This window comes from Xiphophorus hellerii, chromosome 15 (assembly GCF_003331165.1).
Source record: "Xiphophorus hellerii strain 12219 chromosome 15, Xiphophorus_hellerii-4.1, whole genome shotgun sequence".
NCBI classification, from domain to species: Eukaryota; Metazoa; Chordata; class Actinopteri; order Cyprinodontiformes; family Poeciliidae; genus Xiphophorus; species Xiphophorus hellerii.
The window spans coordinates 21,613,092-21,638,363 of record NC_045686.1 but is presented as its reverse complement, the minus strand read 5'-3'; the positions used below and the strand labels follow the sequence as shown (position 1 = coordinate 21,638,363).

Here is a 25,272-nt window from a genome sequence, read left to right as displayed (position 1 = left end):
TCCATTCCATGGCACCCCTGAAAGAGGTTCCTTAGAGCAAAAAAAACCAAAAAACTATCCCCACAGCATGATGGTGCCATCGCCGTGTTTCATGGTGTTTTCAGGCTGATGTGTCACGTTAGATCAGAGCATCTTCTTCCATATTTCCATATGTCATCAATATTCTTCCATGCTCACTCTAGACTGCGATCAGTTTCCCTGGATTTTATTTTGGGGTGTTAAACTAAATGGGGTTGAGTAGCTGAACTCACCACATCAGGTGTGATGGATCCTTTGAAACGCATGTTGTTCACAGTTGTGCACTGCTTTGTGTTGGTCTGTCGCACTAAACCTCAGTTAAAGTTTGCGGGTGTCAAACCGAGGAAATGTTGAAGGGGGTGTGAATACTCTGCAGGGCACCAGCTCCACTTTCAGAAGTTGTGAGAAAAACCCAAAGTTTTCACACCACAAAATCACAAAATATCACTAAGTTGTCTAGTTCTTAGAGCAAATATCTTATCACGGTTGAAATAAGACAAAACAAACTTTTTTCTTAATATTGATGAAAAAATACTGGTTCCCCTTGCAGATTATTTTACTTACGGTAGTTTTTTCATCAATACTAAGGAATATTGGGGAATATTAAGGAACTTAAAACAAGCTATTTTGCTGAAAAGTAACTTGCAAGTTAATTTTGTCCTATTTCAAGTTTACCAAGATATTTGCAGTAGAAACTAGAGCAAACACTGGTAAGGTTTTGTGTTTTGCAGTGTATTTTGATGACAGAATCTGAATCTTAGCCCTCCTTCCTGTCGTTTTTTTAAAAATACATTTTTAACTCCTCCTCCTCTCTCTCTTTCCGTCTCCTCCCCTTCAGGACTCGGACTCCCCCCGTCACTCCACGGCCTCCAACAGCTCCACCTTCAGCAGCCCCCCCAGCCCGGCGTCCCCACACAAGACCAAGTCCCTGTCCCTGGAGAGCACAGACCGGATGGGCTGGGACACATGAGCCCTCCCCACCGACCCCCTCTCCCCATTCAGCACAGGACTCCCTAACCTCGCCCCTACACCACCCCCTCCTCCCGCCTCCACTGCCCAGAGAACTGCACCTCCCATCCGCCGCTCCCTCCTCCTGATAAACTGCCTCTGGACGTTGCTTCCTGATTGGACGGAAACACTACAACTCTGGGCCTTTTCGAGGGGAAACCCTCAAATGAGTGAACGAGAGCTGCGCTATGATTATTCAGAATGGACACTGACACTCTTCCCTACCAGCCCCTCCTTCCCTCTTTAGAGATTTGCATAAAGACGCCAAACTTTACGACGCAACAGAAAAAAACGAGAAGCGGATTATCGATGAGAGAAAAATGATTTGTATTTGTACATAGGACCAGCCGGGTTTCAGGGGGACAATTTTAATTTATTTATCAATCTTAGATGGGGAAGGTTAGGTTTGCTTCCACGCGACATGAAGCAAATATTTTCCCACAGTCGCTTTTTCTTTGGGTGTTGCGCAAAATGTCGCATATTTAAAAAAAAAAGGAAGTGAGAAAGAAAAGGAATGAGTTTTAGTTTTCTCCTGATACTCAGTGCAGTGACTTTATATTTTCTAATTGTTATTGTTATTTTGAGCGTTAGCAAAAAACCTTCCTACTTCCTACTGTGCTACTCTCTTCCTCATTGGTTCATCCAGGGAGGCGTCCTCCGTCGTCGTAGCATTAGACGTTCGTTCCACTTTGCTGTGCAACCAAACTGACCAACTCACTGACTCCCATCGCGATGATGTACATAGGTTCAAAGTAGAGTAATATATGATAAGGAAAATACTATAGAGAACTACACGGGGAATGAGCAAAGAAATCCTGATTTGGTTTTCTGGTTTTTGTTTTGAGTGATTTTGAGTTTTTATTCACACAAAAAGCCATTTTTAAACCACTTTGTTGTTTTTTTTTTAATCAGTTTTATGAGTTAGTTTTATATTCTATGTCTGACACGTGTTGTGTTTTTGGTTTTTGTGTTTTTCTCCTCCACCCCCCATTTACGGACTGACACTACTGCTCAAACTATCTAGTGGAAAATGTGCATTTCTCACCAACCTGCTATCACACATGTATCTACGCTCTCGTACACTGAGGCGGTGGTTTTACGCAGCAAACGCCTCGTCCCTACGGCTCCTCTGGTCGTCCGATGGGCGGTGGTACTGGGATGGAAAAAAGGTTGACCCCTCTACCAATGGATAAGCTCTAATTAACCAAAAACGGACAAAAGAGGGACATTTTGGTAACATGCTTTCTTTTGTCACAGCCTTTGCTTGTTAACAATGTGCTAAAATGTCCATTAAAAGCTCTTGATGGAAGTAGAACACTAAAACAAGGAATGTAAACACAAACCAGCGCGTGACGCCGATGTATTTCTGATTGTTTCGCTAATACTAGCAAAGAGCTGGAGCTCTAAACTCGCTTGGTTTTGGGGGGATTTTTTTGGTTGTATTTTACTGTAGCTGTTTAGCAGTTTCTGCCATTTATTTTGCCAGTTTTGAACCCCATTTACAAAAAGAACAACTCATGGAGCAGAATCTGACAATTTATGGAGCAGAATCTGACAGTAACCTGTGTGGATTAGACACAAATCAAACACAATTTTCTGTTATTTAAAACACAGAAACATTCTTAATACTAATACAGTTTTCTTTTGGATAAACCTAGAACAAACATTCCTATTGTACACAGTATTTTCTCTTTTCCCCCCATTGCAGAGTCCAAGTTGAAGCCTGTCGCGATCAGCTCCATATAAGGGAATCAAACATTACATACTTCAGTGGTCATTCCTGCTGCTTCCCCCTTTTGAAATCCAACAAATTAGCTCTCCGTACCTCATTCCAAGTGTTTTGTTTATGGATTTTATTTTCTATTGTGATTTGAAGCTCAAAGCTTGTTTTCCAACACCCTGAACCTTTTTAAGCGTGCAGCTCTCCATTTCTCGCCTGCAAGTGGCATCCAGTAGGAGGGACAGGAAGCAGACTTTGTTTGGGCGGGGGGTGTTTTAACATCGGTCGATATGTTTAAAAAATAATAATTTAAAACTGACTGATCCCAGACGTTCTGGAGTGAGGAAGGAAATCTCAGGAAATGTGTCGAGGTCGGCCTATGGGACGGACGGCGTGGGTCGAAGGGTGGCAGGTGATCTGATGGCCGAAGTGCCGCAGTTTTCTGTGGAGGAAGGCCTAAACGAAATCAAACGCCTTTACATTTCAGTGAGGTCTTATCTACAGTACCTTCTATAATATTTTTGCTCTTTCATATCATATTACACTTTTTTTTTCTAGGATTGGTTTGTAATAATTTGTACAGTTTTGCATGTTCTAGATGTAATCATTTTATTTTTGGTTTGTTTTACTTGCTCCTTTTTGGATGGTTTGGGCGTTTTACTGAGGATAACCCACTACAGGTGATGTAGATTCCTTTTTGCACAAAGATATTTAAGGTGTAAGGTCAAAAATAATGTATGGAACTGGCTGCCACACTGATGTGGAGAACTCATATTAACCTGACTCCGATGTATTTCAATAAAGCGGAGGGCTGTTACAAATACACACCCGTAGTGTTGCTGTGTGGTCATTTCTCCAAATGGATTCTTTAAAAAGCTTTTATTACAAATGAAAAGTTTTTACATCTATAAACAAAATGTCAGTAACATTTACAGTAGCTACAAGTAAGGACACATTTAAACAGACTACTTAGGATTTCACTGGACAGGAGCCATGCCTGGAGGACACGCCTCCAAATTGCACCGGGGCTCAATAGTGCTGGTTGCTAAGATACCAAAAGAAATCATATTTTTTCTAAGCTACTTTCTGAGGTTGGCAAGCAGTTGGAATTGTGCTTGGAGCAAGGAAAGGGGATGCACACACACCTCCAAATTGCACCTAAGCTCTGTGCTTAGGTGCAAAAAAAACACCACAGAGTGCTTGGACTTTTTAGCGAAAAAGAGTTTTTTGAAATCAGCATGTTTTCGTAAGCAAATTTATCTTTAAAATGTCAATTTGTACAATTACATGGCCAATGGAAACACAGCTACTGTTTGGGAACGGTGTAAAACAGGCTGAAGCACATGAAGCTTCAACATGTGACACCCAAAACTGCAGCAGATGCCTGAGCTAAAGGGGAAAATCAGGTTTTAAATATTTTGATTGCCAAGATGCCCGGGCGTGAGGACAAAGCTCCTGTCTCATCCATTAAAACCATTTCAAAGTCACAAATTAAAGAAGTAAAAAATAAAATAAAATTCACATTTTGTTTTTGTCAGGCTCAGGAGTTTAGGTCCAACAGTAAAGTTTCGTCTCTGTTTGAAAAACCCAACGACAGTCAGCTTGGAGAGTCTTTTTTTTTGGATCAGCTGGGCTGGCAGATAAAGCTGAGAGACATTAAGGCAAAGTTCCAAAAGTACTTTCCTTCCTCTGACTGGATGAACAGTCTGGTTCTGGGTCCCACTCCGACCTGGGGTGGGTCTCCCTCCTTCATTGGTCCCTTCAGGCTGCAGCTCCATCCTCGTCCAGGATCCGGTGAATCCCGTTTCCGGGGACGCCGAGGACGGCCTGCGCACTCAGGTCTCTGGTGCTGCTGTGCCGCGATTGGCTGTCCAGGCGCAAGGCGGAGTCGTGTCTGGACAGGCCGTCCAGTCGGTTGGTGCTGCAGTGTCTGGACTGGTCGCTGAGGCGGGGCATGCTGGACCCTGTGTACCTGCCGGGGAGAGCCGGGACGAGTTCAGGAACCAACATCCAAACATCTGGACAGGTGACGGGGGGGAACCCACCTGCCGTCTCTGGAGCGGTGCAGGCTGCCATGGTAACTGCTCATCTTGGAGCGAGCGCTGTGCACTGATCCGGCCCGGCTGGTGCTGGCGCTGGGCGGCTCGTCCAGCATGGCCAGATGGGTGGAGGAGGCGTGGGTGGAGGTTCCCTGGGTGGACGTGCCCCTCGACTTCCTCACGATGGGCGTGTTGGGGTCCCGGTATAGCAGCTGGGCGAAGTCGGGCTCCTGGAGAACCTGGCGGCTGTCGTTGACCATCCCACTGCGACGGGGCAGGGAGGAGGCGGAGGTAGGCAGGGAGAGACGCAGAAGGGTGGGGAGGGACAGGGGGAAGGTGGTGGGGCGGTGGGTGTGGTAGGAAAGGATGGAGGAGTGGGTGGAGCAGGCAGTGGGACAGGGAGTTAATGCTCTGAGTTTGGAGGAGGGGGGTGCAGAGAGGGGCTTGTGTTCACCAACAACCTGACAACTCTGGAGCAAACAGCAGAACCAACATGGACCAGAACCAACATGACCAGAACCAACATGGACCAGAACCAACATGGACCAGAAAACTGGACACAAGTCTGAGCCTAGATGGACGACCTGCCTGAAGATTGATTCAAATAATAGTGCAATTTTCTGAAAAAAATAAATGTCTGAGCTGCTAAAATCAAAAATTTGCAAGAAAAAACTTCTAGAAAATTAATCTCAGAATTTCTGAGATTTTTCTCTCAAATTTTAAATTTTTCAGATGCTGAAATTTCTGAGACGTGCGCAAGCTGGAAAAATGTTCAGCTTTTGTCGCCGTCCCGTTCCGTGTGTCTCGTCCATCACCCATGATAAATGCAAAAAGCTAACTAGCCAGTTAACGAACTAGCAAATTAGCAGCTAGTTAGCGGTAGCATCATCGTCCTCAAGTTACAACAAAACGACTCAAATCTTTCCCTAACAGAAAGGTCCGGTGATTAAAAAAAAAAAAATTCTAGATTAAATAGTCCTGTCATGACAAAATTTATGAAATGTTCCCCATCATGGTGTGGTGGTGTACTGGGTACGTACTCTTTGCGTCTCTTGCCGTGGAAGAAGCTGGCCCACTCGAAGCAGGTCTTCTTACTGCCCACCCAGAAGACAGAGGGGATTCCCACAATCAGCATCATCAGGTATTTGATGAGGAAGAGCGTCAGGTCGGGCCGGCTGGTGCTCTCCACCTGAAAGACAGGAGGAGCTGGTGATGGAGGAGAACTGTACGCATGAGGGGCTTCATAGGGAGAAAAAAGCCTACGTTTCTGCCAAAAAACAAGAAAAATGTCATAAATTTTCTAGGAAGAATAAGGACATTTCCGAGCTCCAAAAGTGGAAAAAATTTGCTAGAAAGAACTCAAACTTCCACGTTTTATTTTAAGAATTTTTAAAAATTAATCTCAAACATTTTGACAGAAATTTACTCAGATTTTTCCCCTATCTACACCACTGTAAAGCTGTAAGTCAAAAGAAAAAAATATATAGTGAAACAGTTACAGAAAAAAGGGAAACGGATCTACTTTATGAGGGTTTGTGTGGTAGAGCAACACAATGTAGCACACGATTCATCAGTGGAAGGTAAATTATGAACGCTTTTTTATTGTTTTTTTACAGACAAAGTGTCTGAAAAGTGTAGCCTACATTTGTTTTCAACCCCCTTTATACACCTAAATACAGGTCAGTGGACCAGCCTTTGTGACTTGACTTGAATCATTTTTTAATGGATTTTTAAGGAGTCAAAAACTTTGACAGAATAAACAACTTTGAAGCAAAAATTAACCCCTCATTTGCCAAAAGAAGCAGCTTTGTTATTGTTGTCTGCCTACGTCATTTGTGAGCCAGATTTATGGGCGTATCAGAAAAATGTGAATACGCGTGAAAAAAAATATAATTTTTTTCATGTGGTCAAATCATTGTAATCAATCAAAATGGATGCTTTAAAGAACCAGCTCTGGTCTGAACACAAGTCTTAATTGTTTTTTAAATGCCATGTTTCACCTTCCTTCCACTTTGTGTCAAGAGCTATCAAGGCTCTGTATGTAACATTTTACACCGATAAAATCAAACGAAAGGATTTTTATTCAATCTTCCATGTTAGTCAAGTCTCTACTTGAGTGCAAAAGCTGTTTTGTTTTCGATCTCTTTCAAAAATGCCAAAACCCAAAAGAAAGTGCTCAAACGGAATCGACACACTTGGACTCCGAATCATAGATCTGCGTTTTAATGGGACAATAGCAGCGATATTCAGTGGGAAAGCGGCTGGGCTACAGGTTTGTATAAAGGGCCACGATGATGAGCCGGTGAAGCTGCTCATGCAGCAGATACAGGCCGCTGTGGGTAAACATCTATGTGCTCTACTTCTCCACTAACAGCTGAACGTCTCATGCAGGAGGCAGAAACAATCAGCAGACATCTGCTCTGATTTGACGGCTGACTCTTTACCCTCCTGCCTGAGAGCGGCGGTTTCTCTGCGTAGCGCCATGACTGACGCATCTGGTTATCGAGTCAGACAGAAGGAGAAGAGCGTCCTGCCTCTGGTCGGTCTGCCATCTTTGCTCCGGTTTCTGCCACACACCGTTAGAAGGGGGATGCGGCTCAGACTCACAGACACGCTCATTACAGCAGGGACAAGACGGTCGGCTCCAGCCTCGGGGTTCACAGAGGGAACCTGGTTCAGTCGGCTTCTGTTCAGCCTGGAAACGCAGCTTGGCTCCCTGCTGTGTGTGAGATCCAGAGGAGCTCCGCATGGCGGACGTCTTAGCTCTGTCAGGAGGTCTTTATGGAGACATGTTGGATTTCTTCCTTCCTACTGACGCACAGAGAGGCCTGAGTGTGAATGCGTCCACAGATGCTCTGTGGGTCAAACTCAAGGCCCGAGGGCTAAATCTGGCCCGCTGTACGATTTTACGTGGCCCTCGAGAATCTAGAATAGGAATCTGGAACCTTTACAATCCAAACAATCCTTTGTCTGGAGAAATAAAACTTAGATGCATATAAAAATGTACTATTGGAATTTTGTTGTCATTTTTAAAGAAACACTGTTTTACTTTTATTCTTAGGTTTTAAAATAAAGAAAAATGTGAGACTTTGTAGAAATAGGATGTTCTTCTGTGGAATGTTGACATTTTAGGACCTATAAATCTTTTCTTGTGGAAATTTAATGTAATTATACCATGACAAAAAATGAAAACCTGCTCATGTCGGCATGTATTTACTATATTAGTATTAGGTTTTTAAATATTATTTTATCCATCGAATCAAAGCAGTTTTCTTCTGCCAGACTACAGAAATGTGAAAAGACGTTCAATATTATTAGACATTATGACATACTCATAGAATGTAGTGCAGGTTATTTATCATTTTAACAGTTTATTAACGGGTTTTATTAAGATATTCTGCCACAACCCAGCAGCATTTCCACTGTACAACGTTGCTTATGTTCAGATGTGCTGTTGCCGTGGAGAGGTTTGACCCCAGCGACCCCAGCAGAAACGCACGCGGTGGATTACCGCGGCGTTTTAGGCACAGATTAAAAGCGGGACTCATCTGAGCATTAATCCAGTGTTCATAATATCAAGAAAACAACAACAGGCGCTCAGGGAGGACCGGCTGGGTGACACCGTCTGGAAGGAGACGGCGCTCTTTCAATTATTAACAGCTTTGCTATCTGTGCCGCCGCGCTGAGACAAACATCAGATCCCACACAGAGGTCCGCGCTGCTCACACACGTTTCCACCCAGCTGCTCCGCCGCCTTGCCTTCAACACGAGCTTCCCTTCAAACAGCCCAGCTGCACATCAGGGCAAACTGACACAAACAGCCCTGGGCGGGTCAGTGTCAATAAAACAAGGAAGGAGTCAAATGCTCAATGCTAATAAATGGAGTTACAACAGCTTACTACTAACTTTGATTCATTGTAATCCTGTCCTGTAAAATCTGAATTGTGCCAAATCTGTTGTACGTTGTTCTAAAGATCCCTTTTCTAAAACCATCTGATTATTTTTCTTTGCTTCAAAAAAATGCTACATGTTTAATTTATTATTCAGATAAGAATTGAAAAGGAACAAGAAAACTTCTATATAAAAACAATTTTAAAAAAAAAACTGTTTTTAACTTGATTTTGGCCTTTGTGGCAAAAGGTTTAGACATCACTGGCATAAAGTCCCTCCAGATCATTTTACCTGTTTGAAAATATTAGTAAATCCCCTCATTGTGATGCTGCTGTCGCTCTGCACATAAATAACTAAAGACTAAACAAAACAGAAAGCTGGTTTAGTTCCTAATGGAAATCATATCAGCAGCTCAACACTGTAGAAACGAAACAAAACCCGATGCTGATCTACAGAATACAGTGGTTTCTTTTTTAGTTTTATTTTTTACCGCAAAAACAAAGTGTCCACAGCCTTCTCCAACACTTTTCCTCAATCTTTGTAGAAAAGGACATAAAAACTACAAAAGATGGTGGGAAGTAGTAAGAAGAATCTTCTGCTCGATAGTCACAGATTTGTGCCAAGACTTTCCAAATTAAACTCATTTCTGCTGTTTAAACCGTTAGTTGAAACTTTTCAACAACAATCTTCAGCTTCAAGTGACTCTGGTTCTCGTCTGTCGGAAAGGAAACGGTTTTATTTGTTTTTCAGTTCTGCACTGTGTAAATAAGAAGACGCACCATCACTTCAGTTGCAGTGATTAGCTTCTAAAAGCTTAATTAGAGGCTTTTCCACTCCATTCAATTGTGAAATATAATCAAACATTTCTTTATGGATAAATAATGAGCTTCAGGCACAGAACAGCCTAATGCTGACAGTTTTTATCAGCACCAGAATCGTTGCTCTGAGGTTTTCTATGACAGTGAAGCGTTTTAAACACACAGTCATGGGGTTACCTTATATGGGCAGGGGATGTGGTAGTCTCTGCACTTCTCCTGCACCCAGGTGGTCTCCCAGATGGTCCGGTAGCTGCTCTCATAAAGGTAGCAGGCCACGACGGTCAACAGGGGAACCAGGTAGAGAACGGAGAACACGCCGATGCGAATCATGAATTTCACCAGCTTCTCCTGGTTCTCCTTCTCCAGCGGGATCTCCATGCGGACCCGGTTAAGAGCAGCGATGCCCGCCAGCAGGAGCACAACTCCCACCTAGGAGGAGAGAAGCAGGAAGGTTTAAATGTGCCTTACATGAGCTAACACTGTAGCTGTACATGCAGCAGAAAGGAAGCGCTGCATTTAAAGGGTTTCTGCAGGTTTCAGAAAGTCAAATTTAAGACTTTTAAGACCCTTTTAATGCCACCATGAATGAAACTGAAGAGGGAACAAACTATAACTACAAAGGATAGTAAGGGATCCTGCAGTATTACAATCAAACCGTAGCAAAAGCTGACATTTCTGGGGTCTGTTTGCAGCAGCTCTCTATGGCCTTAACCTCCACAAGATTGAAAGTTTTTTATTTTTTTTGCACAGAATGCACTTAGCCTGGGTTGGCAGCAGAAGTGAGCCAGTGGCAAAAACTAACTTCATCCAACCAATTGGTGATGCATTGCTATCATTAGTATTAGCAGCTAGCTGCTGGTAGCCCTAATCGCCTCGACACACAGAATGCAGTGAGTGGTAACGTCTTTGTGCGACTCAAACGTTTGCTTGATACAAAAGTTCTGTAAGAGAAACGATTTCCATAGCCACAACAACATTTAAGACCTGTGATTGCCATATTTAATGCCACCTACATTTTCTTTAACAGATTTAAGACATTTTAAGGTGTTAATTTTAGATCCATGATTATAAGACTTTTTAAAAATCCGGACACCAAGCTAGCAAGTGTGTATTAGCAGCTAGTTAGCAGTAGCCTTAACTGCCTCAATGAAGATGTCTGCACCCAACTCAAACCTTTAGCTGACAGAAATGCTGAGCGAGAAAAAAACCCCATGAGAATAAAGATTAAACAGTCCTTTCATGATAAAATGTATGACCTGTGATTCATTTATTTAAGACTACATTTTGTTTTATGAATTTAATTTATTTTAAGGCCTTAATTTAGATGCACGAATTTAATTCTTTGTAAGGATGTGCAGGAACCCTTATTTATTGCCTCAGAGGAAGAGCAATAAAATCCGTCATAGTTTGTTAAAAGGGTCTTCCTCACCACGACGTCCAGTCCCAGTGGGGCCAGCAGGAACCAACGCAGTGCCGTCAGGTTGTAAAGCCCCACAAAGCACACGCCGCTCACGCTGTCTCCCTCTATCTTGTTCATGGCGAGCAGAGTGACGGTGAGGACACCCGGGACGCCCCAGGCGCAGGCGTGGAAGAGGAGCGCCTTCTTCTCTATGGCCTCACTGCCCCACTTAGGAACAGCTGCTAGGAACCAGGTGATGGTCAGTATGACCCACCACACACTGCCAGCCATGGTGAAGAAGTACAGCACCATGAAGAGAAGCGTGCAGGCCTAGGAGAGAGAAAGACAGATTTTTAATCAGCATGCAGGAGGAAATAAAGACAGCGGAGAACACAAGGTGAAGATCTGACCTTATTATGGGAGCCTTGAGTCACTGTGGATGCCCTAAATTTCCCAGGACTCGCTGCATTACAGGAAACTCTGTCCTCCAGCAGGAAGCCGAGGAAGAACACCAAGGACACCATCATGTAGCAGACGGCATAGAAGATAATGGGCCGCTCCGGGTAGCGGAACCGTGACACGTCGATGAGGAAAGTCAGGAAGGTGAAGAGTGTCGCTGACAGGCAGACGATGGACACCACTCCGATAAAATAGCGGGCAAACGTCAGTTCCTCGCGAGTAAAGTACATGTTGGGACACGGGGCGGAGCAGTCTCGAACCCCCAGGAAGGAGTAGCCGAGTTCTGGCTCGATTTTGAGTTCCCGGGGACACCAGAAGCCGTAGTCCCGCTGGACGGAGACGGGGGACTCGGTTGAGTCTGAAGTGGACAGGAGGTCCGCAGGTCGAGGGTAGGGCTCATCGCAGTCTGGGAACCTGAGGGAGGAAGAAAGCAGTGACTTGGTGATTCTAGCTGGTGAGCTTTTTATACTTTTTTTAAACACAATTGTTGCTTATCGAGGTCTGATTGGACCAAAAGTCCAATAAGTTTCTTTCATTCTATCTGACTTCAAATCAAAATGTGTTCAACATGAAAATCCAGGAAAGCCAACTAGCTGACCCTGCCAACACAAATCCAGAGAAGTAGTAGTAGAAGAACTACTGTTGTTCCGACCTGTTGCAGTCCATCTCCTCTGGCCAGCTGACACCAAACATGTCCATCAGTTTGTAGCAGTCGCTCCTGGCCTGCAGGCAGAGGCGGCGACAGGGCAGAGTCATCCGGCCGTACTCGGTGCACACCGGAGCATAGATGGCACACAGGAACATCCTGAGGTCTGGAGAGCACTGCAGGTTCACCATGGGATGGAACGGCTGCAGAATCAGGCAGAGAAAAAGAGAAGAGTGTTTTGGGGTGTTTTCACACCTGACAGTATGATAGACTTGGTTTGATAGGGGACCAAAGTTGCAACATTTGTTATGTTTTCAGCTGATGTGGTTTGCTTTGACTTTTCTATGTCAAACAAACCAAACCCTTTGCAAGGTTTCCCCCAGAAAAGTTGCTAAGCCCGGTGGTAGGAGCGCTCAGCAGTCATTCATCTAGCAGCCAGCCGTGTTTTTGAGTTAAAAATTGTTTAAAGTTGACAAGAAATTTAAAAATATCACTTGATAATTATGTGTTATTGGAAGATTAATATCTGAACACTGACTATAAAGTCTTAAAAAATGCAAGACTTTATAGCCATAAAAAAAACAACAACAAATAAATAAGCAATGCGAAGCCTGGTGGGGACACAAGTAAAGCCTGGTGGCCGGCCAGACTTATTATACACTGCTTTGAAACCACTGAAGGAAATGAAAAAGACACTGAGCCTTTTTCCAAAAATGTCAACAAAAATGGAGTGGTGTCAAATTTTAGAAGTTACAGGATTTCTTTTTTGTCTTTGTCTAAATACCAGGAGTAATTTCTCCCGCTAGCGCAAGACTCTTTGATTGTATTTACCCAGAATGCCCTGCGCTATAGTACGCTTCCTGTTTTTCGAACAGTCTCCAGTCCACTTGGCATTCATTCGAGCTGCATCAGCGTTCACTTCAATCGAACCGAGACTGAGATTTGTAGGCAGACCCAGAGTTCACATTTTCGATCCACCTTCACACCGCCCCAAAAGAACCAGACCTTCTAGGAAAACGAACCAGAGTTAGACTATAGTGGACTAAACAGGGCTGGTGTGAATGCACCCTAAAACAAATGTGCTTATTTTACAAGGTAACAAAAAATACCAGTTCGGTCTTCAGATCTCATTGAGTCTCCATCTTCAGGACTCGGACCAAACAAAGGGATCAGTGGAGCAGGACAAGTGACATTTTCTGGAGATGAGTTCATAAAAACAAGTCTGGCCTCTTTCTTGATAATCCCCCCTTTGCACCCCAATAATGTCACCTCCCCCCCTTCCCCGTTCTTCCCCCACTCTAACCTCCACAGGGCTCCCTGTGCTGCTGCAGACAGGCCCCTTTGTGTTCCAGGGAGGACCATGCTGTGGCTGACTGACACACACTGACAACATGCGCACACTTGCTCACAAGAAGAACTACCAACGGAAGTATATTATTTACAGGCTAACACACCCACCGAGCAGTGCAGTGATGCTCTCACACACTGAGAAAATGTGCCAAGAAGCAGTGTGAGCGCAGAAAGCCTCACTGGGTTTCAATGGATTCATTTGCATACACCTACATGTGTTTGTGTTGCATCAAGACTTCTAACCACACCCCAGTCAAATCATGTCCCCTCCCCCATAATGTAAAGACAGAAGGCCTGAATGACAGACAAGCCCAGAGAAAGAGGGGGATGCGGAGGGATGGGAGGGAGAGCAAATGGCTTGTTAGGACGGATGGGTATTAATCTAGTTAAATATTCGCTCTGATTTCTCTAAGTGCCCAGATCTAACTTCCCTCCACTCATCCTCAGCATGTTGATAGTGGATGTTCTCTATTCCACGCCGGGTCAAAATGGTTCTTAATGGTTCCGCTATATACCAACACTGTTGGCAAATGTCCCTTAGCAAGTTGTGGAGAAATCTTAGACTCTCTGTTGCGGCATAATTCTAGTTGGATATTTTCCAAATATTAAGAAAACATGTCTTTGTGATAGTATTGGGGAAAACAGGTCAATTACAGGATCGATATGCAGAGGAGGGATGCATGAGGCTAGCTCATCCCAGTTGTGATGTGTGTAAGAGATCATTGTCCTGATTTGGGTTAAACTCTTGACCCAAGCCAGCTCCCCTCAGATGAAAGGAAACTGAACAACCAAGACTGCGTCACTAGGTGCGTTTCCATTGACCACATAATTGTGCAAACTGGAATTACAAAATAAATTTGCTTAAAGAAAATGCCAATTCTGAAAAACTCACGCTTGACAAAAACGTTTTGTGCTAGGATGAGGTCGTTTTTTGGCTGTACCAAATTTAGTGTATTTTGAAAAATTGCAACGGAAAGACTTTTTTTGCATCACACGAGTCATGTGATCAGCAACCAGATGTTGCTACTCACGGAAAAGACGAAGACGATGACAGGAAGTAATTGGAGGCTGACGGCGTGACATGTTAAGTTTTTCCTCAACTATTTAAGGCTACTTGTTGGTTTTTTTGGGAGGATACCCTTCTACAAAGATGGTGAAAAAACCTAAATAAATAAAACCCAATTGATACTGTTTCTATTCTCTTGAATCCTTCATTAAAACTGTACATCAGCCAATAGTAAAACAACATCTGCAGTTCAGAATCCAAGAACAAATGAAGTGATGACAAGCAACATTGCTTTGTTCCTGGATTTGTTCTTTTATCCCCCGACATCAGATCGGAACAGACTGTTGCTACATTCATCCTTGAAATTTGTCTGCATCATTTGGCGTAATGTTTTTCAGCCACTCACATCTGATGGCTTATTGTGAAAAAAGATTCACACACTTGTGCCGCTGAAAGAGGGCAGAGACTGACAGACGTTAAAGTTTCTCACTCTACAGTCAAAACGATCTGCTCTCTCAAGCTTACGTTAACCCCAAGCTAAATATTAGTACAACCATTTTCTTACGTCATTGCCAAGATTAATCGAGCAGTCAATTGTGTAATCTCTGAGAAACTGAAGTCGTCACGCTTCACCGACTAACACAGGACAGAAACGCACACAGTCAGAGCAGGTCATGACCCAGAATCCTCCATGAAGCAAAAACAACTGTGTAACGTTCAGATGCACGCATCACACCACGTCATCACAAATCGCTCTGTTTATGCTACAAATAGTACAGCACCATCAGTCAGGCCTAAACTAGACTTTAACCTTACTTTGTGATGATTTTTATTGGCAATTTTGAGTTAAAACAGAAACTAAAGTAGCATAACGTGACGAGTTGAATTTTAGTCTACTGTAAAACAGAAATGTTTCCCAATCAGTTAAATCGGGAAAACCACTTTTATAAGGTAAAGTTCAGAAATAAAAAAAACCCAGCACTTCTTGCACCAATTATTGTCTTAAAGTCAGAAAAAAAGTCAAGGACAAAGGTTACACACCATTTCTACTGGCTGTTTTAAAGATGTACCACTATCTTCATCCGCCTTTCACTTTGCTGTTGGTACGTTTATGTCAAACTTTGCATTTCTACATGCTTTCGGTGTATTCAATGCTTCAATTCTGAAGGCTTTAAGTGCTTCTAAACCAAAGTATACTGTCAATACAATAATTTACAATAACTTTATAGCTGGCTGGGTGGATATTTTAAATAATGGGACAGGGAATTGTGGCAGAAAATCAAAATTGTCCAGACCTTTCTAAACTGTAGGAACCATGTAGAAGAGAACTAGCATGTCATGGTGTGTAGATGCAAATTACCTTACGCTAGAATCTGGTAAAGTGCATGAAACGTTGACATTTATGTTTGAGCTATACGTTGTCCCTTTCTAAATTAAGTTTATATCTTATAACACATGAAGAAAATGACAATCTGCTGCTCTTTGTAGGAATAAGTGCTGAGAAATCCTGCATCTCATTTCAAACCAAAAGCGTGTAGATTAGTCTCTGGACATCTAGCACTCGTCAGTGATGCCAACACAGACCACTCAATTTGATCTAGAGCTCACATCTTCATCCCTATCCTTCGTTTGGCTTCCTGCAGGCTACAGAACAACGTACTGTTCTCCGCTGTGCCACACAGAGAAGCGCTAGGAGAGACGGTTGAGTAAATATGTAGGCTACTGGGATGATTCACCACAGATCAGGACTCGCATTCAACTCTCGTCCTATTCAGACTATTTTTATACCTCAACCCTTTTATCTTCCAGCTCTTCTTCAGTATCTACAACAGGCTTTTATCCGGTACGAAGCAGTGAGAGCAGAGCCAATCGTAGTGAAACCTTAGGCGTATGGTTGGTCACACAACCAATATCTCCATTTACAGATAATTAACACTCCCTCTTATTGATTCACTGGTCAAACTGGAGACCCGTGCTTCGGTAAATGGCTAAAAGTTTATTATGGAGAGTTTTACTTCAGCATCAGCCTCAAAACAGGGAGTTGAGGATGTAAAACACATTTATGTTAAAAGGCTACATGCTAATTTATCTACTTCTACGTTCACTAACGAAGATGATTAATTCAGTTGTTTTGAAATAGTTTTAAAAGCAAAAATGTTGACACCCATCACTCTTAAAGGTTGCACTGCTTTAAGACCATAGTTGAGAGAAAGGTGATAGATTATTATTAATAACTCTAAACATTTCTGCCATCACCATCTATAATAAATTTTTATTTAAATGAGTTACAACATTTAATTTTCCTTTTGATCAAAAGTATTTCTGAATTGAACTTCTGGAGTGCATTTCACACAGAGAGGCAACAAAAGATCAGATACTATGAGGAAACCAACAAAAACTAACAAACTAATCAGACCTAAACATAAAGAACGATATAAAGGTGTTAACTATTATGTTAACGTTACAGAGGAAACTACAAGTAGACTAAAGAAAAACTAAACTTAGAGATTATAAAGTCCTGAAATAATAAAAACAAAACGAGCAAAAAATCTCAGCTATAACAAGCGATAAAAAAAAAAACATTCAGCTCTTAAATTGAAATAAATTACTAAAAGAAGTTATTTCATAACAATTTAAAGTCAAATTAAATGTACAATAGCAGCACAAAGACTCAGTACTTGAAGTCAAAATAAAAACCTTAGCTTACAGTTTCACTATTCGTTTCTCTCTGACGGTCACTGCCAATTAATAAATATTTAATTCAGTCCTAATTGAGCTGAAAAAAAAATACTTTCCCAGATTGATTTAACATCTAAAATACAATTAATCAGTCGCTGGAGAGACATAGCGATATAAAGCTGTGTCATCAGCATAGCTGTGAAAATTAGTGCTGCGGTTAAATTGCCACACGGTGCAGAGAAAATCTGCATAATTTCTCCCTCCTTTACTGCAGAGCTCTTCATAACGCCGGGTGGTGAAACCCTCTGATCTTCAAGACGTGAAGAAAAACATCCCTGACCTCCGTTTCACCCCACGCTGTGCTGATATATGCAGTCTGTCCTGAATCCCATTACTGTGATTTTCATTATTAATAGTTTAATGAAATGGAGGGCAGCCATTGGATATACTTTCAAAACAAAACAGTGATTGGTTTTTAATGGAAACTCAAGTCGGCTGCTGAGGTTCTGTGAACCGCCGACAAAAGATCCCAACATGGCCGACCGGTCTGTGATGATTTGTTCTTTTTATAAATACCTCCCAGTCACCTCTTTTACCCCCTCCCTTCATACTGCCCCCCCTGGCATTCCAGTTCTCCTCTACCGCCATTCCAGAGCTCCAAATTTCAGAGCTCGGTGCCATGGCGACGAGTGATGCATCGATGGAGAAGAGGAGGGTTTGAGGAGGTCAGGGTGCAGGGCGGAGGGGACCACCTCCCGGGAGGCCCAAAAAAACCCCCAAAAAGCCCCTGCTTCCTTTGTTAACGGCACAATTGGGACGGTTTCCCGGGCAACGGTAAAGTCCTGCCAACAGGGGCAGTGGGGGAAAACAAAAGAGGTGCAGAGGAAGGGAGAGAGGAGTGATGGGTCGACCAAGCAGCCATGTCATTCGCCGCTAAGAAAGTGTTTGTGTTTGACAGTGGGTAATATCCATTTACACACACACACACACACACACACACACACACACACACATAGAGAGAGAAGGGTTGTTGTGGAGCAGCGCCTCGCTTTCTCAATGTGCTCCGCATTCACGGCACTGCCAATAAACACGGTGTCGGACATTAAATAAAACAAGAGGCTCTTTTAAAGCGCGGGTCACGCTGGCTAGGATTTATCAGGCCGCGTTGTGTGTATCGGATACATCTTCACTACGGCACAATGAGCGCGATACGTCAAGTACTCTCTGGTGAAGCACGCAGAGAGTTGTTCTGGATTGAACTGGAGGTATTGAACACAGACACACACAATCCTCGGCACTCCTTTACAAACTCATTCACACCGACAGGGTGGAGTATCTGGGTTAGTCCACACAGCAGCTGAAACCTGACACGGTTTATCTGGACGGGCTGCTAAGCTGAGAGGACAGGCTGAAAGGCGAAGGGATGGACTGGGACCGGGGAGATTAAACCCAGACGGGCCATTATGCTTTGTGTCGGTGGCTTCTGTTTACGGCCAACACGGAATAAACGTCAAAATGGGTTTGACTTGAGGTGAGAATGAAGTGGCGCTTTGCATCCAGGCCATCATCTCACCATGGTAACTATCTTTACGTATCTGTCATTGCGGTGATTTGTTGGCTTACACCTAGTTAGCAATCTAACATGATTAGCATTTTCAGTTGGTCCTGACCATCGCTTTGTCCATCTGGCCTTAATCAGACCTCTGACCAATTCCTGTTATTACTTTTGCTGTGACCCCTGACCTTCAGGGGGAAAGCTCAGCTTCTCTTCTACATGTCAGACCGAAGAAATGAACTTCAAAGATGAGATGAGAAAATGTTCTCTTTACGTTACCATCAATTGTTGTAGAAATATATCAAACATGATGCAAGAGAAATTTCTTCTGTGATTTAATTCCTTGAAACTGTGCTTATGTCTCTTTAAGAAGCTCCTGCTTTTTAAGAAACTCCGACTTCAGGAAATCATCACAACATAGCTCCTCTATTAACATAATGTTTTTACCAGCGTTTCCCTGAGAAGCAGCTCCTGTAATGAGCTCAGCAGATGCTCAGCTCCACCACGTGTTTGCTAATTGCTGCTGGCTAGTCTGAAGGAGCTGAGTGGGGGAGTCACAGAGGAAGGATGCCCTGTCAGGCGGAAGCTCAGAAACTGCAGCTCTGATGAGGAGTTTTGTCCTCGAAGGCAGAGCTAGGTCTAGCCAGGCGTTTCGCACAGCTCAATGGTTGCCATGGGAGATTAAAAGATTTCACAGACATTAATGAAGGAATCAAGGCAACACTCCAGGTCTGATTTTGATGAGAGAATAACATAACATAATGTAAAGATCAAAAAAAGTTGATTCCGCATAATCAACTTTTCTGATTATGCAAAAAAGTTGTAATTTTTTGCATAATTTTGTTTGTAATTCACAAATACAAACAGAAGTTTGTATTTGTGAATTTTCAAAAACACAGGCCAGGAATAACGCTCAGCCACAACAGCATCCGTCTCCGCTGAAGCACAAATTGTCAGATTCATAAAGCCAGAAATGATGGATTAATAAGTTACCTCAGACAAAAACTGTAAATCACTACAAAAGGCATCAGAGTCTCAATCAGCTTAACTGAGTTCCTGCCACGAGTCCATTTGGGAGCCACTGAGAGCATCCGTGTCTAAATGAGGGGATTTTAACCCATTTAGTAATGCCACTAAAATCTGCCCTGCTCTTACTTATGCAAGTGCGGCACAATATCACTGTGGTAAAAAAAAAAGAAAAAAAAGATTCCCAAACCCTCGAGGCCCATGTCCCATTGGAGCTGCGAGGTCATTCAACGGTCATTGATGAAAGACTGGAAGAGGATAAAAAGCAGAATATAAAGTACAGTAACTTAGCATTTTCATGGTTTGAGTCATTCAGGAGCTTTCACTGACCCAGCTTCTAACAAAAAGACTAATATAGATATGGCGATTTATAACTAATGCCATAATGATAAACTGTCCTACTTTCCCATAAAACTAACACCAGGCAAAATCTTTGTAAAGAAGGCATGAGGAGACACCACTTCAGGGGCTTAGAAGAAAGAGCGCAGGAACGGCAGGCGCTGGTTCCAGTCCAACTCCCAGCTTCTCCACGGTGCGAGGCATTCATCATTATTATCATGGCTGTTAAGCAGGCCTAATTCCCCTTTAAGAATCAACCATCAACACTCTGTTTGGCTGCTCTCAACGTCTTAGAGGCTTTGAATTCTCCCAAGGACTGGATCCCGGGCCGAGTTATCGGGAAGACAAGAGCCGAACAGAAGAGCAGTCTCCGCCATCTGGAAACTACCGGCTTCCTGTGTGAAATCCTAAACTGACAAGCACTTCTGGGCACTAAGAGAGACCTAATTGTGAATCCGTGACCAATCAAAGTGAACACTGTTGGAACCAAAACGATCTCTTTCTGTTGAAGAACAACATCTCAACCCTCAGCAGCTCCAGTGAGGCTTTCATCGCAATAAATTTACACAGTATTTTTTAGGTTAGTCAGTAGGGATGAACCAATAAATCGGCCCAGATTGTCTCAATTTTGATCGATACTTACATGAGGAACCAATCTTATGCGCCGATCATTTCCACCTTCGCAAAGGTCTGAAAAAATCAGCCGCTTTCTCTCTTCCATCAAAGAGGGCTGACCAGCAGGTCATGTCTTCACAAGCGTCTTATTCAGGTGTTGGAGCAACAAACACCTAATACCTGAAGCGGCTACATAGGCTGGATTTTGGAAAAATTGTGGTCGGAGATTTTACAGAAGAACTATGGATTCAACAAGATGGATTGACAACTTTTTATGAATTGTGCGATACTGTGGGAGCTCTGGTGGAGCCGGCTGCACATTGTTCAAAAACAAAAGCAAACCATCATCCTCCTACCACTTCCTGTCATCTTCTTTGACATTTCCGCCAGTAGTAACATCTGGACGTCGATCGCACGACTCCTGAGACGTGATCAGGAAAAAATGGAAAATGGAGAATGGAAAAAGTGTTTCCATTGCAGTTTCATGAAATCTGTCCATTTGACAAGGCAGATAAAAACAACTTCATCTGAGCACAAAAGCTTTTTATCAGTTTTTGTGCTAGTATTTTCTTCATTTTTGTAATTTGCGCAATTTTATGGGTAATAGCGGTACAGCTAGTCACTGCAAATGGTTTTGTTTGCATGCCGTTTGATTGTATATCTTATGATGTTTTAATTACTATATTTATAGAATAGCATTCGGCTGTTTTAATGCATTTCTTCTTTTATTTTTTAAAGTTACTAGCTAAGATCAGGGTTGGAAATTAGCACCAGAGCTGTAACCAGGTACAGTTTCCTCTTACGTATGTTGTACATTATTTGTGTTTTAAATAAATGAATCGTAGCTCATAAGATGACTGGGGTGGTGTATCATGAGCAGTAAGACACAGGATGGTGTGTGAGCTCCGGAGAGCAGCTGTGACCCATCACATGTAGCTGCACATTCATACAGCTGGGCAGGCCGTGTTCAGAGGTTACGTAACCCCAGCTTCTTAGCGGCAAGCTGCTTCTGCTGGCAGCCGCATCTCCATCTCTAAAACAGTCGCTGCTGAGCACGGCGACACCGACAGATGGATGGCAGAGTGTCGCCACATCATCGCCATGGCAGCAGGGTGGGGTCGGTGGCCAGAGACGATGGAGGGAATCAGCAAACTGGAGCAATGTTTGTGAAATATAGACAGCCACTATATCCACAAACCGGAGGAGTGCGTTTGGTCAAGAGGGCATCTATGCACCATAGATCGATCCATTTGTTTTAAATGAATGTTTTTAAAAGAAGACTTCTAAACACAAAAATGTGAACTTTAATCCGTTACTGAACTGGAAACAAAATAGGTTTTGGGTTTTTTTTCCCCTCGGTGTGTGTGCGTGTGTGTGTGGTTGAGTCATTTTTCTAAAGCCTGTTATATAAAATAGATTTGGTGACCAGGTGCTGGTCTGAGAAATCCCTCCACACATCTGTAAACATCCCAAATGTGCAGCACAGTGACACACCACTACGTCTGTGGCGCTTGGGTCACAAAGCACAGGAGAAGAAATTTTTAAATAAAAAAAGGCAACTTTGAAAGAGTGTTTGTCTGAACATCCTCAGTACCAAATTAGTGTCGTCCTCAGATCTACCCAGCAGACAGAGCGGACACAATGAAGGCCTTACATAACCAGCAGTAGTCTGATTATACACTCCTAATCTAACCTGAGTGATGCAGCGTAAATATGGATATGAGTGGGAAGAGGTTCAGAACGTTTCTACGAAGGTCTGAGATCGGTTTCACAAAAACAAAAACATGCTTTGCAGAAGGTCTGACAGAGAGACAGACAGGCCCAGGAAAGAAAAATTTGATGTGTTATGTACTCATAGTAATTATATAATGTTAAAAGAGTTAAATAGCCATTAGTTATACACAGCAAATATTTGTGTTTATCTTTAAGAACTGCATCAATTCCTGGTTTTCTTTGAGGTTCGACCTACAAAAGTTTAGAATCAAATTTTAAGAAGAATTTGCTGATGGTTTCCATGATTAAAAAGAAATGGTGAATAAAAGAGAAAATCTAAAGAGATGTGTGATTTGATCCACTAGTCAAACTCAGAAAAGATTAACCAACTTCCAGCCAACTCATTTAAGAATCTGCTAATGCATACTAATACCTAATTAAAGCCATATACTGAGCATTTCTGTTCAAAAATTACACAAAAACATTTTCAGTTTACTGCTGTATTTTTGGTAGCCATTAACTATTGAATTAATTGGTTTAATTAGGTTTATTTTTGACAAGATAAAAAAGAACTATAGCTAAATGCACATTAGTCACAGAATTTCTGTTAATGTGTCTTAAAAGAGTAAAGAAGCTCAATTAAAACGCACCATTAAGACAAATATTAACTCTTATATTTTCTTCAAACAGCTTTAAAATAATTTAATAATACTCTACAATAATAATGCTATTTTTGAGGTGTTTCTCTATTGTGTATCGCCTACAACGTAGGTCACTGACCTCGCTGAAACAGTCTGAAAGTCCTGTACTTCAAGCAGATATTCCTAGAAAAGTAATAAAAATTATGACCTAGAACATCTGATTAGTATTTTTAGGGCAATTTTTAAAATTGCTTTGCCCTCACAAAATTCCAAAAGAAATACCAAGAATTTCATGGTTTTTTTTATGAGTATAAAGTACATGTTAAACATTTTTACAATATCTTTTAACAGGGTTTAGTCTGAGCAGGGCTTGTGAAAAGGCAATGTTTTATATTTCCCTAATAAATGAAATGCTTTCTTTGAAATTGAGGCTTTTTAAAACTTTTTATTCTAACCTTTTTCTCCCATCTCGGCTTTTTGAACACATACATACAGTATATTACATACTGTATGTGTTTAGAGCTCAAACGTCAAAGCTAAACTGAAAACAGAGACATATTTCCCACTAAATTATGAAACAGTGTTGATTGAAAGCTTTTTCACATGTCGCATCATGTACCGTACCTCCATGGCGAGAGCAGCCGTCTGCTGGTCGTAGTGGTTCATGATGTTGGGCATGAAGGTGGAGTTATATGGCAGCCCCTGACACATGCGCAGGGTGATGGGCTCGCAGGTGAACAGACTGTGGCTGCCTGCTGCAGCGTCCATGGGGATGGCCACGCAGGCGGCGAGCATCGACACGGAGAGCACCCACAGGAGATCCATCACTGGGTCCCCACACGAGAAAGCAGAGGAGACACCCAGGAGACGGCTGCTTAGGATGAGAAGTTACCCTCTGTTACTGTAAGGGTCATCCACCAGGTCAGGAGTAAAAAAGAAAAAGAAAAATGTTTGGAAACTGCCCGCGAGTCTCTGCTGAGATCACAGAGAAACGGTCCGAGCTGGCAGAGACCATCCAACGTGTTTCTGGTCAAAGCTGGCTGTGCCCATCGTCATCATCTAAAGGTCCATCACCGGACAGAGGCTGAGCTTCCAGTCCAACAACGCTCCTTGAAAAGGAAGTACCAGCAACAGCCAGAGATGGAAACCAGTCAATGATCTGCATGCAGAAAAATCACAACAAAAATAGAATAAGTCATTGTAGCAAAGCTCATGATACAAAGCAGTGCGTTTTTAAAAAACAGGGGACATTTTTAAAAAATGAAATATAATTGGTTTTGTTAATGATGTTCAAGTGGTTCCATTGTTGATTAAAAAAAATGGTTCAATAAGCTGAACAACTTATCAGCATTAAAAATAACAACTACCGAGTCATTAAAAACATCAATATAAACAAATAATGGTCATTTAAACCTTTAATGTTGCATAAAAATACTATGTGGTATTTTAATCATAATAATATTTAGTACATTTATATCCAACTTTATGCTTGATAACTTTAAATTTATGTGGTATTTAAGTCCTTTCAATTCTGTCATTTGTCTTTTATTTCGCCATATTTTTCTTCATATTAGAACTAGCCTTATTAACATGTCAGTACACACCCATATGCAGCCTGAACAGATTCTGCTGACATGTATAAAAACATAAATAATAAACTTCACATTGAGAGTTCCTTTTCAAATTCTCGGAAAATTTGTTTTATTTAAACCTGAATATAAAAGAGTAATAATTTTAATAATTTAATAATAATTTAATAATTTAGTTAATTCCGCGGTTAGCCTACCTGTTTATCAGTGAGAGCTGCTCCTTGTCTACAGATTCATTTATCCTCTCCACATATTAAATTAGCTAAAATAACCTGACCAGGAGGCTCGACGCGGCTACTTTCCTCTAACCGCCAGAGTGTCACCGAAACCCGGATTCAAGCGGAGAGAAGTAACGCAGAGACAACAATAGATGACGGCTGGTCCGTCCTCAGGGCTCACAGTAACCGGAGCAGAGGCAGCGAGCTCCGCTCACCGGTGTTATCATTTACCGCAACGAGCCGCCGGGGCGGCAACTCGGAGGTGGTCGCTCCGGAGAAGCACTCCGCCCAGACATTTACAAAGAAAGAAAAATGGAGGAATTAAATGGACAAAACTTTACCGAAATGTTCTCCAGGGAAATTCACGTGCAGTAGCGGTGGTCTCAGCAGCTCGCCCTCTCCGTAACAATGAGCTAGCCTCCTCCTCCTCCTCCTCCTCCTCCTCCAGCCTCCCTCACCTCTTCTTCTCCTTCTCCTCTCCTCCTTCACCCCCACGATCCTCCCACCGTTAAGCCCGCGACACTTTCAAGATGGCTTCCGGTC

The 25,272-nt window shown here is 42.5% G+C and overlaps 2 protein-coding genes across 14 annotated transcripts in view; one reads left to right on the top strand and one right to left on the bottom strand.

The window, feature by feature from the left end:
- Window positions 1-3,571, top strand: part of cdc42bpab (CDC42 binding protein kinase alpha (DMPK-like) b) — an 84,577-nt gene extending 81,006 nt beyond the window's left edge. For all 10 annotated transcript variants that reach the window (XM_032586275.1, XM_032586278.1, XM_032586280.1 and 7 more), the window contains one exon: window positions 857-3,571. In XM_032586275.1, coding sequence (XP_032442166.1) covers window positions 857-988 — 132 coding nt within the window. In that variant the 3' untranslated portion in view covers window positions 989-3,571. The remainder of the gene's footprint in view (window positions 1-856) is intronic.
- Window positions 3,572-3,609: 38 nt separating this feature from the next.
- fzd3a (frizzled class receptor 3a) lies at window positions 3,610-25,188 on the bottom strand. 4 transcript variants are annotated; one of them, XM_032586286.1, is made up of 9 exons: window positions 25,071-25,188; window positions 23,547-24,081; window positions 12,005-12,201; window positions 11,304-11,766; window positions 10,924-11,223; window positions 9,672-9,923; window positions 5,826-5,974; window positions 4,792-5,196; window positions 4,508-4,718 (listed from the first exon to the last, which is right to left on the bottom strand). In XM_032586286.1, the coding sequence occupies exons 2-9, from the start codon at window positions 23,745-23,747 to the stop codon at window positions 4,508-4,510; spliced, it is 2,178 nt and encodes a 725-aa protein (XP_032442177.1). In that variant the 5' UTR covers window positions 23,748-24,081; window positions 25,071-25,188. The 4 variants fall into 4 exon arrangements, with proteins under 4 accessions (XP_032442179.1, XP_032442177.1, XP_032442178.1 ...); XM_032586287.1 differs by lacking the exon at window positions 25,071-25,188 and adding an exon at window positions 24,709-24,927; XM_032586288.1 differs by lacking the exon at window positions 25,071-25,188 and having other exon boundaries at window positions 3,610-4,718; window positions 23,547-23,747.
- Window positions 25,189-25,272: the final 84 nt, after the last annotated feature.